A 14672-nucleotide genomic window follows, 5' to 3' on the forward strand; every position below is an offset into this window, starting at 1 on the left:
CAAAAAAATACAGGAAAGAGTTAAAGCAGGTAAAAAGCAAATACTAAGCTGAGAGATTTAAGCCTTATCATTTCAATATTATATTTAATGTAAATGACATAAATATTTAATTTACCAGGATAAATTATCAGACGGGAAAAAAAAAAGGCCCAACTCTGCTACCTACAAGAAGACTATGTTAAATATAAAGCAATGATAAGATTAAAAGTAAGTCTTTAGCAACGAGATCCCACTGCACACCTGTTAGAATGGCTAATAGTACATTCTAGCAAGGATGCGGAAGAACCTTCAGACATTGCTGGGAGGAATGCAAAATATGGTACAACCACATTTTTTTGGAATATTGGTGATTTTTAAAGTTAGCCATACAACGTCCCTTATAAGGGAATCCTTACAAAGCTTTATTTGTGATCACCAAAATCTAAAATTAATCGAAATGCTTTTCAACCGGTAAATGAATGATGTATTATGGTACATCCACATTATGGAATACCACTCAGAAGAAGAATGCAATGTACCACTGACACACAACAGCATGGATGAATCTCTAATCGTTTGTGCTGAGTGAAAGAAGCCAGACTCAAAATATTACACTGATGTTATTTTTTATGAAATTCTGAAAGAGGTAAAACTGTCTGACCAAATAGAACATGGATTACAGGGACTGAGAATAGGGGATGACATTGAAGACAAAGGGGCACCAAAGAATTTGTGGATTGATTGTGTTGCTTGCTAGATGACTGTATGCACGTGCCAATAATCTGAGAATAACACTACAAATTATGCAATGTATACACTAAAATGCATAAAAACTGGGTCTCAAAAAAAAGTAAGTGAATGGATGGAAATTATTCAGTCACTACATGTGAATCCTGGAGTGGCAATATTAATATCAAATAGTCTTCACAACAAAATTATTACCAAATATTTTTATACAAATTACATGTTAATAATATTTTGGATATGTTAGATCAAATAAAATGTATTATTCACAAGAATTTTTTTTTCCTTTTACTAATGTAGATATTAGGCAATTTAAGATCACATGTGTGGCTCATATTAAATTTCTATTAGATGGTGCTGGAATAGTGTGTCTGAAGATAGATCCATATACTAGTGATCAATTGATTTATTTAACAGACAGTAATAGTAATTCAATAGGATAGCATCATCTTTTCAACAAATGGTACTTGAAAAATTGAATATCCATATGGAAAAAAAAACCTCCACCTTTACCTCACACTATGCACAAAAGTTAGCACAAATGGATCATAGACTTAATAAAACTCTTAGAGAAAACCATATTTAAAAATTCTTGCAACTTGGTGATAGCAAAGACTTCTTAGATATGACACAAAAAGCGTAAATCCCAAAACAAAACAAAACAAAAGATAAACTGGACTTCATCAAAATTTAAACATTTTGCTCTTCAAAAAACATAATTTAAAAAAAGGTTAAGCCACTAACTGGAAGAAAATATTCAAACTTTCTATATATAGTTTAAATATATATTATTTATATATATACTTAAAAAGATATACATATATATTTATATCTAAATATAAAAACATAACCAATCAATTTTTTAATGGGAAAAATATTTGAACAGGTATTTCACAAAGTAGATATACAAATGACACATGAAAAGATGCTCAATGGTATTATTCATCAGGTAAATGCCAAATAAAACCCCAATAAGATAGCATTACACACCCGTTGAGTCACTAAAATCAAAAAGATCAATTAAAATTAATTTATTTAAATTAATTTAATAGATTTAAAAGACTAATTAAAATTGAAAAACAAGTTCGCCAACATGTGGAGCAAATGAAAGCTCTGTTACATTTACTGTGAGAATACAAGATGACACAACCACTTTGAAAAATAGCTCAGCAAAATCTTTTAAGGTTAATTATATATTAACCATATGACCCAGAAATTCTACTTATTTACTCTAAAAATGAAAATATTTGTCTACCTAAAGACTTGTACATGAACGTTTATAACAGCTCCACTTGTGTTAATGAAAGGATGGAGCAATTTTAGTGTCTGTTAATAGGTGAAAGATAAGACAATTGATGGATATTCATATAATAAAATACCACTCAATCATAAAAAGAAGAAAATTCCTACTAAATGTAACAGTATGAACAAATCTCAAAAACATTATACTGAGCAAGAAAGGCAAGACAGAAGACAGTAATACTATATATTAATATAAAACTCTAGAAAAGAGAAATCTAACAGATTTCTAGAAAAGAGAAATCTAAATGTGCAACAGTTGTTGCCTGAATCTGAGGGCATTTGGGGAATTGACCAGGAAGAAGAAACAGATAATTTGGAGGGGGCTATGAACATGTTTTATATCTTAATTATAGTGGTGGTATATACAAATGTATACATTTGCCAATATTCATGTTATGGTTTGAATTGTGTCTCCACTAAATTCATATGTTTAAGTGTCCCAGTACTTCAGAAGGTGACCTCATAGGGAAATAGGGTCATTGCTGATGTAATTAGCTAATATGAGGTCCTGCTGGAGTCGGATGGGTCCCTAATCCTACATGACCAGTATCCTTATAAAAAAAGAGACATTTGGACACAGACCCACACACATGGAGAGTGCTGGGTGAAAATTACATTAATGCCACAAGCCAAGGAATGCATAAAATTGTCAGCAAATCAACTGACGGTAGGAGGAAGGCATGGAACAGAACCTTTCCTAGCACCTTCAGAGAGAGCGTGGCCCAGCCAACACGTTCATCTTGAATTTCTAGCCTCCAGAACTGTGAAACAATACATTTCTATTGTTTAAGCCACTTAGTCTGTGGAACTTCATTGCAGCAACCCCAGGAAACTAATACAAGTCATCAGAATGAATAATTAAAAGCATACATCTTTTGTATTTAAATTATTCCTCAATACATTTGATTTAAAATGATTGAACATGATTCATGAAAATCTGAAATAAAATCCACACAACCTCTGAGAAAATGCAATATACATATGGAATTATCATTTAGTTAGTGTTCAGCAAGTACTAGCTAATTTCAGCCATGTTCTATCATTTAATTTAATTCTGTTATCAACCCTATGAGGAAGTAATTATAATTCCCATATTACATATGAGCAAAATATGCTTAAGCAAAGTTTAATGAAACTTGAATGGCATTAGCCAACTAGAAAGAAGCAAAGTTGACTTGGAAACACAACATTTTTCACTAGAAATGCATTGTTATATCACAGTTTATGCCTAATTTTACATGATTATTAACAATATTTAATGTTATATATGTGGATATCTATATGCATTTTACATTTTTATCTTTAACAAGAAATTTTCTGTTATGTTTTTCACTTCAATGCTTCTCCCAAAATTCCTACATTCTAAATACAACCACCAAGCATGTCATCATTCTTGCTTCCTGAAGTCCAATGGCTAAGTTTTAACTACTTTAATGTCTTCCAAAATATGGTTTTCTTATTCTTTGATGGTATATTTTCTACACTAGTCTGTTCTTGTTTTATGGGTGTACTGTATTCCCTGAGGATATTGATGGTAAGATTTTAAGAGGTACTTTTCTCTAAAACATCTGCTTCTGGTGTCAGTTGATGTGATGCTTGCTTTTCTGTGCTTTTGTCTGACAGTTCATTTTGTCTGTTTTTGTATCTGTTTGAAGAACTGGATTGACTAAAGTGGTATCTCTTGTTGTCAACCTGTCACCTGGATAAGAGAGGTCTGACTTAAAGTTGTTTATGTGTATCATGGCATGTTAATTATTTGGACTCATTTGAGGGTATGTGGGCAGGGTGAGGTTGAAGGGTAGAGTGAAATCCAGGAGTCCACCTGAATGAAAATCAGAAGGCAGATTCTTCAAGCACTTTGCATTATGGTTGTGCCTAAGGAGAAGCCTTCTCCTCAACTGCACCTTTCTCTTGGGTGGGCTCTGAGCTGAGACTCCATGTGTTCTGAATTGTCAATATGATTTCAACTGCCATCCACTTTCAGGATATCCATGCTTTTATGAGCACAATATTTTTATTTGTCTTTATCTCCCTTTTTATGAATTGGTGAAAGGGAAGTAATTCAGTGTATTTTCTTGAAAAAGTAGTTTATTAATTCCAAATCTACAGAACACAAACCCCATCCTTTCCTGTGTTCCCTGAATCAATGTTCTTTTTAAAATTTTTTGTAGTCTACCTTTAAAGAAAGCTAAATTTCTACTCCTCTTCTACAGATCTTTCTACATCTAACAAATGTATGGCATATTCAAAGATTACAGAATTCTGTATAAGAGTATTTCTAAAGCTGATGTAAGGAGAGCTAATGAAATTATTCCCTGTCCCCATGGAAATGTCCAGCAGGAGTGATCCAATAGCAAGAGATGGGCTTTGGATTTAGAGAGATGGAAACATGAATCACGTTTCCCAAACTCAAGGCCTTAGACAGTGTAGATTAACCTTTTAGAATCTACATTCTAAGACATAAGAATGGGAAAATAATATTGTCTCACAAGTTTGTTGTGAGAAGCAAATACATTAAACGTATAGCAGTGTTTCTAAAATATTGTTGGTTCTCAATACATGTCATCCTCTCTTCCTGCTCTCAATCAATTTCAATTCATTGCTTATAGACATATTAATCATGTAAGAATCAAACTCCAGATCCCAGGAGTATTAAAGAACTTTATTATAAAGGGCTATAAAACTCAGTTTGTTATTAATACAGAATGTATCTCATACTTTGCTCCTGTGCTCAAAATCTGAATTCCTGAGTGCCTTTTGAGTATACTGGTATGTGTCACATCATAGTGTTATTCATGTTGGGCATCTGTTAGAGCACCAACAGTGCCTTTTAACCCTAAAGAAATTCTTTCAACCTTTGTCTGCTTCCCTGTTTACATGTCCAGACTCAATACAGCATGCCTTTGGCTTTTTGTTGCTGTTGTTTCTAGAGTATTCCTGTCATAAGGTATTTTGCATAGTGTTTATTTATGTAAGAAATTATTCCCCTTCCAAGTTACTTCTGCTCATCCTTAAGTTCTTCTGAACTTTGTCAGTTCCTCAGGAAAGTCATCTTTACTCTTCCCCCAAGGTCAAGTCCCACTTTTCAATACTGCCATGGTACTATATAGACTTTCTTTGTAGTAACAAAGCTCTATAATCTCCATTGTTTCCTATATTTACTTATGTGATTATCTAATTAATAATGTTTACCTCACTAGAATCTAATTTCCTGAGGACATTTTTGTTTATAAACATATCTACAGTGATCAGCACAAACCTATAGCAGATTGTAGGAACTCAGTTTTTGGATGAATGAAAGCAGAAAGCTTCAGAAGGGGTTATTTGTTTTTTGTTATATTGTCCGTGACCATGCTGCTCTCATATCATTTTGTAAAAAATTCTTATCTGTCTTAGCATAAGGATTCAATCAGGTTAGGCTTTTTAAAAGCATTTCCCTTTTCGATCCGCCATCTGTGGTGGAGTTGCCACCAAAATGCAGATTTTCGTGAAAACCCTTACGGGGAAGACCATCACCCTCGAGGTTGAACCCTCGGATACGATAGAAAATGTAAAGGCCAAGATCCAGGAGAAGGAAGGAATTCCTCCTGATCAGCAAAGACTGATCTTTGCTGGCAAGCAACTGGAAGATGGACGGACTTTGTCTGACTACAATAGTCAAAAGGAGTCTACTCTTCATCTTGTGTTGAGACTTCGTGGTGGTGCTAAGAAAAGGAAGAAGAAGTCTTACACCACTCCCAAGAAGAATAAGCACAAGAGAAAGAAGGTTAAGCTGGCTGTCCTGAAATATTATAAGGTGGATGAGAAGGGCAAAATTAGTCGCCTTCGTCGAGAGTGCCCGTCTGATGAATGTGGTGCTGGGGTGTTTATGGCAAGCCACTTTGACAGACATTATTGTGACAAATGTTGTCTGACTTATTGCTTCAACAAGCCAGAAGACAAGTAACTGTATGAGTTAATAAAAGACACGAACTAAAAAAAAAAAAAAAAAAAAAAAAAAAAAATTTTTTTTTTTTTTTTTTTTTTTTTTTTGAGACTAGGTCTTGCTCTGTTGCCCAGACTGGAGTGCAGTGGTGCAATCACAGCTCACTGTAGCCTCAACTTCCTGGGGTCAGGTGGTCCTCCAACCTCAGCCACCCAAGTAGCTGGGACTAGAAGTAGGCAACACCATGCCTGGTTAATTTTTGTAGAGACGGGGTTTCATCATGCACAGACTGGTCTCAAACTCCTGGGCTTAAGTGATCTGCTCACCTCAGCCCCACAAAGTGCTGGACCACAAGCCTGAGCCACCACACCCAGCCTCTAATGATATTTGTAATCTGTGCCTTTCAATTATGTATCTCTAATTTCTACTTCATCTTCTGTACATGTTTCTTTTTAAAACTGAGCTTACCAGATACAGTCATGTGTAGGTCCTTTGCTTTTCATCTTCATCAGTATAGTGGTAAACACAATTGCCAATTCACTATTATTAGTAATCATTGGAAAATTAGTTTTCATAACTTAATGGTCCAGTGCAAAGATGTTTGCTTACTAGCATTGTTTCACACTCTGGTAATTCTGTGCAAAGTGACATAAGGATTAGGGGATAAGAGGAAGTAGAGAATATCTAATTGTTAAGAGCAGTGTTCTAACGAGTTTGCCTGCCTTTTTAAAATCTCAAACTGATATAATTTCGACTTAATTACAACAAATTAATAAAAGAGGATCAGATTATTTCACTAAACTATTTCTTCAGCTCCTGAATATTGTGGTGCCAGGGTAGAAGTATCACCTCAGATAAGTTTTTTAAATCAACTCTAACAATGTAATTCTTTGTGCAATGAATTAGCTTAAAGTTCAAATCTGAAATTTGGTATGTCTGCAAAAACGATAGCTCTGTTTCTTTGCTTGGCTCACTATGCTATTTAGAAGAGTTTACATTTCTTTAAAAACATTTTAGAATGGCTAGAGAACAGTCAAGATTTTAGAGTACAGTATTGAAAAGTGGACCCTGTAATATGCAAATTATCTAATATTAGTAATTTATTTTCAAAATACTATGCTTAAAATACATAATAATTTTTAATACGTGAAGAGCATTAAAGTAACACATGGTCTGGTATAAACTTTAAATGCTAAAGTAATATTAATACTATTCTATAAGCATTGATCTGTTTTAAATCCACGTCTATCAATAAATTATTTTCACTAGCTATAGTACTTTATGTTTGTGTTGACATCACATTATAATGTGGAAAAAAATCATTTTCATAAAAAATTATGAATTGTTGGAATGTTCACTCAACAATACTGATATACCATTTGTAGAGTCCACGGACGTAAAAATCATTGAGATAATTGTGCTCTTGGGTAGAGAGATGAGTATTACCATTCACAAAGAGCTTATCTTTTAAAGAATATAATCAAACACAAATTAAATAATTAAAATGGCCAAATTAAAAGGATATCATATTAGCATTTAATTCTTACAAGGAGAATCACAGGAAAATTCCTGGAGGATTTCACATTTACTTAAGTGCCAAAGGATCAATAGCATATGACAGATGAATAGTTTCCCCAAACTAAATAACAAAAATTATGATAATAATAGAAAATGGCATCCACTGACCACATGTGTTTATTATTCCTTTAAGTACATTACACATAATGTGTCAATTAATTCGCAGAGCAATCTCAAGGAGATATTATTTGTTCCATTTTACAGGTAAGGTAAATTGAAGCTAAATAACTTACCCGAGGCCACGCCTTGTGTCGAAGATAGGTAAACAATATGAACAAGACTATGGAAGTTCTCAAATGTTTTTACAAGGGTGTTTGGTTTTTCTTAAGCAATGGAAACTCACAGAAGAGTTAATTTCGAGGGTTCTGGGGCTGGGAAATACGAATGCATTAAAAAGGAATGGAGAAAGACACAAAGAAGAGGCTCCAGCTGAAGACATTACAACAGTAAGGGGAATTGATGATGGAGATCTAAACTAAGAGCAAATAGAAGAAAATCTTACACTGACAGAACTGCTGGGGCATCCCTGTTGTGGGAGGGGCAGTAAGGACCAGAAAAAGAGTCTATGTAAAGTCATGCTATTTAAGAAGGTGGCAATGTATCCTTTCAAAAAAATGTTCCCATAAAAATCTGCTTTTAAGCTTTGCAATCTTTAATGCTTTAATGTATACATCATTGTTTTAATTACCAGTATTTGGAACCACTTAGCTATAAGCCAATACTTATTAAATGATCAAAAATGTTGATGTCTTTATAATTTGCACTCCAGAAGCTATTTATGTGAGCCTTTCTTCTTTTACTTTTGTATTATCCTGTCTCTTGCTTTCCTTGATCACTGCATGGTATTTATCTTTTATTCCTCCTAAGCTCCTAATCATTTACCTTCTAAAAGTATTTGAAGTATTTATTGTCCTGTCAATTCTTTTACAATCACTTTGTATCTTTCAGATTTTTTCCTACTTTATAAATTCATCTCTTTATTCAAAGTCTCCCTTGCTATGTCTTTAAATATGTGTTTCTCTTTCACATGCAAATACTGAAATAATTAGGTCGATTTTGTAGACATCTGGTATTAAGTATGTTATTGATACTAACGTAAATAAACCAAATTTAGAAGACTTACAATAATTTTGTTCATTTATCTTAGTGATTTCTAAATCAAAATCAGCATGCAAAAGGAACTGAAAATAAAACTTTGAAACATGATTAATTTTAATATGTTTAAGGGAAATAGTAAATCCACCAGCAGAAAAAAAAAATTACCAAAACTAACATTTTACAGATTTTAGTATCAAAGCACAATACATTTTTCATAGAAACAAATATATCACCTTTATAGGCACCATGATATGGCAATATTTATACACAAGGTCATTTATCATTTAAAAAAAAAATCAGTGGCAATGGTGATGTAATACATTAGTTCATCTTTGTTCAACTTTTTGCTATTATACTTCCTGCCCTGCAGGAGTATTTGCCAGGATACAAAAGAAAATATGTGACCTTAATTTTAACAGTACATAGAAAGCTCTGGCTGCCCATGCTTAACCCTACACTTACTACATGATCACTAGGAATGTTTTCATACCACTACTCTGACTTTATTACATTTATTTTTAAGGCCACTCCCAAGGAATCAAACATTTTAACAGATTCATTTGGATATTAAAGGATTATTTTATATAAAATAAGAAGTACAATATCAGAACTTAATATTCTATATGCCTAAATTAACAGAAGAAAAAAAACTTTAGTTATTAAGTGGAAAATTATTTGAGATTATTTGGAGTTGATAATGGCATAGCATTGAACTGGGGAAAATGTGATAGTTTCTTTCAGTTTTATAGTCGATTATTTTTAAATGTACTAGGTGATTTTCTGAGGGCCATTCACATTCAATGTTTAGATTCATTTTATTAGTGGCATATACAAAGCACCATATAATATATGAAATGTAGAACAATCATAACTATGTAATTAACTGTAGAAATAACTGCTAAGAAAATATAGCAATATTTAACACAGGATTTCTAAAACCATTATATTTTCATTACTTTTCCCAAAGCTAATGTCCCATGTTTTATTTTATAGACTTTGTTTATCAAGATTTATATGTATTTGGCACTTTTGGGGGCTGAAAATAGTTGATGTACTCTGTACAGTAATGTTACAGTTTTATACAAAATTCAGAAATACTGCATTTGGAATAGTCTTTACAATCCTCTTCCAAGTATTCCATTTCACACAACAGCAAATACTCTGAATGCCTTTCCTCCTGGAGGATTCTGTAAACTGCAAAAAAAAAAAAAAAAACACACAAAGTATATTGTTATCTCTATACATAATCCTTCTTATAAATCATGCTTTCTTATGACAGTCAAGAAAGCAGCTCTACGAATCCAGATGGTCAACTTTCTTAGGCTACTATAATTTATAGTTATTGGAAAGCTTGAACGAAAGAGCTTAACTCTTGGTTCCATGCTGGGCTGCAAGTACTAACAACATTTAAGATGTGTAATGGTAATAATAGTAGTCTCTACAGAACTTCATAGATTCTACATCATGTTTTCCTATATTATCTCCTTTCATTCTCATAAAGCAGAGTTTGGCAGCTGGTATTCAGTTTTAATGGGGAATACTGAGACTCAGATTTACAACTGATATGCATAGTTACAAGCTAAAAATACAGCTGATACTTAGGCAATACTCTAGAGCACTAGCTTATTATCATTGCCCACTAGCTTATCATCATTGCCCAAGTCTGACAAAATTTAAATTACATTGCTATCATACCGATTAATACTCTTAACATCTATAATTTCAAGAAAAATATTAGTAAGGATATTTAATGGTCAAATCTGAAAGGACCTAAGAATATCTTCACTGAAATGAAAAAATACACACACACACACACACAGACACACACACACAGACACACACACACACAGACACACACACACAGACACACACACACACAGACACACACACAGACACACACACACAGACACACACACAGACACACACACACAGACACACACAGACACACACACACACACACACAGACACACACACACAGACACACACACATACACACACACACACAGAGCATTCAATCTCATTTTGAAAGTACTTTTAAATAGAAGTTAAAAGTAATGCAGACTCATAAATTTTACTCTTTACTAAATTGTTTATATTTATTTAGCAACATAAATCAAGGTATGTTTTGTTTAAAAGTCTAAAAGTTAAAACAGATTGGTAGTACCATTAATCATTATTTATTCAAATCAACTGTAAGCTTTTGAAGCTTTTACATAAAGTTTTATTTCCTTAATAATTACAAAAGACTTTTGGAGATCAATAAAATAAATGCTAAGAAAGAGAAAGTGAAATATCTTTTATATATTTATTCGTACAAGAAAAAAGGGAGAGAATTTTTGAGTGAGCAAAAATAAGGGTATCACAAGGGTGCACACACAACATATACACACATGTGCATGCATGCATGCCAGGTTTTTCACGCAAGTAGATGGCCAATCCAAATATTTTATTTATGAGAAACAGACTGACTGAGTGCCTCAGGAAGTGAATGTGTTTGCTGTGTTTCCTTTTTGTACACAGTTAAATACTGGAATAACACATATCTCTGAGCCTACAGACTGAATCTAAGCTTTGAGATTTACAAGTTATATGAACTTGGGCACATCATTTAACCCCTCGGAGTCTCAGTTAACATATATATACATATGTATATGTGTATATGTATCCATATGTGTATATATGTATATATAAAATGTATGTGTATATATATACATTCACACATACACAGAAACACACATATATACATAAATATACATATGCACCCTCACACATATATACAGTCACACACATACACATATACACACGTATATACACTCATACATATATACAGACACACACACATACATATACATACACACACACGCACACACACATACATACATATATCTCTCTCTCTCTTTCTCCGGGTATAGGCCTGACATTTCAAGGATGTTGAAGCTGAGCTAACATACTTAGAGTGCTCAGGAGCATCTAACATCTGGAATATTCATAGTAGGTACTCAAAAATAATTATTATACCGTTTTATTAGGATATCACCTATAATTTTATGGTTTTAAAATAAATCTAAGAATTATAAGGCATGAATAAAACCATATCACTCAGTTTAGCTTATAAAGTTGCATATCCAATTTTATAACTCAAAGATCCATTTTATATATTATTCTGCTTAAAGAGGACATGAGCAGGTTGTAGAGATGTCACTTTCTCAACACTCACCTCTTGATATAGTCTAATATGAAAACAGATAATGCAGATTTGTATTTTTGAGAGGATGACACCCAGATGGTTATGTGGAAGGTAATCTGGATACCCCACATGACACATCCTTTGGTGTACATATGTGTGCTCTCCATTGGCAATTTTGAAGAACCCAGGAAATACCTAAAAGTTAGGGATTTTTCTATATACAAATAAATAGGACTTTTAATATTACTTTTATAAGTAACAATGATTTAAAAAATCACCATTGCTTCATTTATTTTAATATTTAGTGATACCTGATAAAGTGAGTTACAAGAATTTTCTCACATCACCAAAATATATGACACTAGTGGGTGGGTTAAATAATATGAAAAATGGCCTGAAAGAGTTCATTTATATCACACTAGGCATCCAACTTCAAATCAATTAGAGAGTTTGGTTCTAGGGAAAATCAGACATTGTTTTTGTCAAATACTTTGTCAGATAACTGGATTAGAGAAATATTCTGTGCCTTGCTCACCTAGAAAGAATTAAATATAAAAACTAATCTAGAAAATCCAAAAGAGGATGAAAGAAAGTTCCTAATTATAAGATCAATTAACAAAAGAGTAGTTCTGACTTGTAATCCGATTTTCATGTTGATTTTTATAAGCCTGCAGGAGACAGGCACCTCTGGTACTACAGCTTCTCCCATCCCTGGAAGGCTGACTGGTACACAAGTGTGCAAAGGAACACACTGACTCTGCCACTTAACTTTGAAAAAAATTAAAAATGTTAAAGTGGGTCAACTGTGCAGCAATCATGAATACAGTGATAGATGGTACGTAAAATTATACATACATATGTTTTGTTTTTACCTTTCTGAGAAGATTCCATTCTGAAAAGAAGCAATGTAGGTCTTTCTTTTGTCCACAGGCATTACATCAACATAACCACCATGATTTCGAACCACTCCAGCATGTACTGCTGCTCTGCAGATACTGGACAGCTGAGAAGGCAAGGAAACAAACAAACTGCCATTATTGGAAATTCCTGTTGGACTTGTCCAGCCTATTCTTCCGTTATTAATAGACTGAAGTCGCTGACATCCTGATGTCATGGATAGCCAGTGAGCAGCTACAGGATGAGGTTTTGTGCATAAAGGAGTGTTTGAAATGTCACAAAGTCAAAGCCAATTCGGAGCAAGCCTGAAGGCCAACCTTAAGGGTGATGCAATGGTAAGACCCCTCCCCAGTCTAATCTAGCAAGCACCTGTTCTGTACAAACAGTAGGCTTTAGAGTATCAAAGCAATAAAAAGCAAATTAGCTTCTTTTATCTCTTCTAGCGCCTGTTTGTCATTCTTCAGTTTTAGCCTTTGTTCTATACTGGGCTCACTCTGACTAAATTCTCACAGGTTAGATTATTCATCCCTCAGGTATGTTCACTTTTGCCTAATACAAACTCCACCATAGTTCTGCATATGACTATGGCCCCTGTTCCAAAATACAAGAAATGGGGTAGTTTTTTTCTTAGTAAATAATGTAATCTACACAGATAAACTTTGCCTAGTAACCCTAAAAAGAAAAAAATGAAGAATCATCATAGCTTCTACCTAGATTTGTAATGCCTGTCAATTTAGTTTGAATGGTCTGACATGAAATACTAGGAAAGTCCTCTGATTACATTGTACTAGTCATATAATCTGAACTGAATGGGATTTCTATGGAGAAGAAAATTATTGTTTCAGTTCCAATACTTTCAAATTTTTAAAACTACTGAATTCTAAAAGTCAGATCATTTCTTTTGGCCCATTAAAATCTTCAATTTTAATATTTGCTTTAGTCCAAATGTTTTACCAAACTTTGTCAACAACTAAGTACAATCCAAGGAAATCCGACCAAAGAAAATATTTTAACTGTTTCAGTATAAAGCAATCCATGTCAAATGCCCATGGTCTTTTCTGATTCCATTGGTGTGTTCTTTTATCTCTATGCACATGTGAGTGATTTAATATGCTTTTTTAAGTTCGCATAAGCATGTATATCTTACATGACCTTGCTTTATTACTGTGCTGTGAACTCTAGAGCATCAGTCAGTATTTATTAGATCAGAGTCTGAATGCCAAGCTGTTTAATCCTTTCCATGCTTTTGCTGTATCACAAAATACCATGTATCTAAAACCTCCATCCTTACTCAAAGGCATTTTCTTCAACATTTAAAGTCCCACTGAATTACATTTGCATCCAATATGGTTCCTAACAGATGGAATTAAAAATAATTCTGTGCACAATTCAGTATTTGTTCTGTTAAAAGAGTATTAATCAGCATTTTTCCCAAGGCAACAAAAGTGCTTAGATACAACGTTTACTAAGTCGAAGTACTTAATATGTTTTGAGGCTATTGTATTGCCTGCAGTTGTGCATTCAGCAGGCATCCCTATTTGAGTTCAAGAGTCAGAAGACATTTTCTTTTCATACTCAGACTTCATAAACTCTAATATGTGATGAAAAGAATTATTTATCTGTAAAAATAGAATTTTTAATGAATGCAGAAATATATAATAAACTATAAATAAAAGTTCAAATAAACAGAATGTACTAGGTCTAACTATAAATGGAAGGAAAGAAAGAGAAAGGAAGGAGGGAGGGAAGGAGGGAAGGAGGGAGTGAGTCTGGCTGATTGGTTTATTTGGAGAGATAATGTATTTTGTCCGGCCAGGGAAGACTGGCAATTAATGATTGGATCTCTGATTTTGTACTTGCCATTTGACAGTAATCTTTGTATTTCCAACTTACTCTTCAAACGACCTACATAATACACACATTACACACCCATTTCACTGAGGGTAGAAAGGTAAAATGATA

At 33.4% G+C, this 14672-nt stretch overlaps 1 protein-coding gene and 1 pseudogene across 5 annotated transcripts in view; one reads left to right on the forward strand and one right to left on the reverse strand.

The window, feature by feature from the left end:
* The first annotated feature begins 5460 nt into the window (after positions 1 to 5460).
* LOC105541098 lies at positions 5461 to 6029 on the forward strand (annotated as a pseudogene). Its single transcript, XR_001006298.1, has one exon. The product of XR_001006298.1 is annotated as a ubiquitin-40S ribosomal protein S27a pseudogene (transcript).
* A 1487-nt stretch (positions 6030 to 7516) lies between these two features.
* CRISPLD1 (cysteine-rich secretory protein LCCL domain containing 1) overlaps positions 7517 to 14672 on the reverse strand; it is a 46404-nt gene continuing 39248 nt past the window's right edge. For 3 of the 4 annotated variants that reach the window (XM_011981973.1, XM_011981975.1, XM_011981976.1), the window contains 2 exons: positions 12686 to 12816; positions 7517 to 9820 (listed from right to left, as the gene is read on the reverse strand). In XM_011981973.1, the coding sequence (XP_011837363.1) occupies positions 9769 to 9820; positions 12686 to 12816 (183 nt within the window). In that variant the 3' untranslated portion in view covers positions 7517 to 9768. The remainder of the gene's footprint in view (positions 9821 to 12685; positions 12817 to 14672) is intronic. The other variant, XM_011981974.1, reaches the window with a different exon arrangement.

The sequence above is a fragment of the Mandrillus leucophaeus genome, unplaced genomic scaffold, assembly GCF_000951045.1.
Source record: "Mandrillus leucophaeus isolate KB7577 unplaced genomic scaffold, Mleu.le_1.0 Scaffold233, whole genome shotgun sequence".
Lineage (NCBI taxonomy): Eukaryota > Metazoa > Chordata > Mammalia > Primates > Cercopithecidae > Mandrillus > Mandrillus leucophaeus.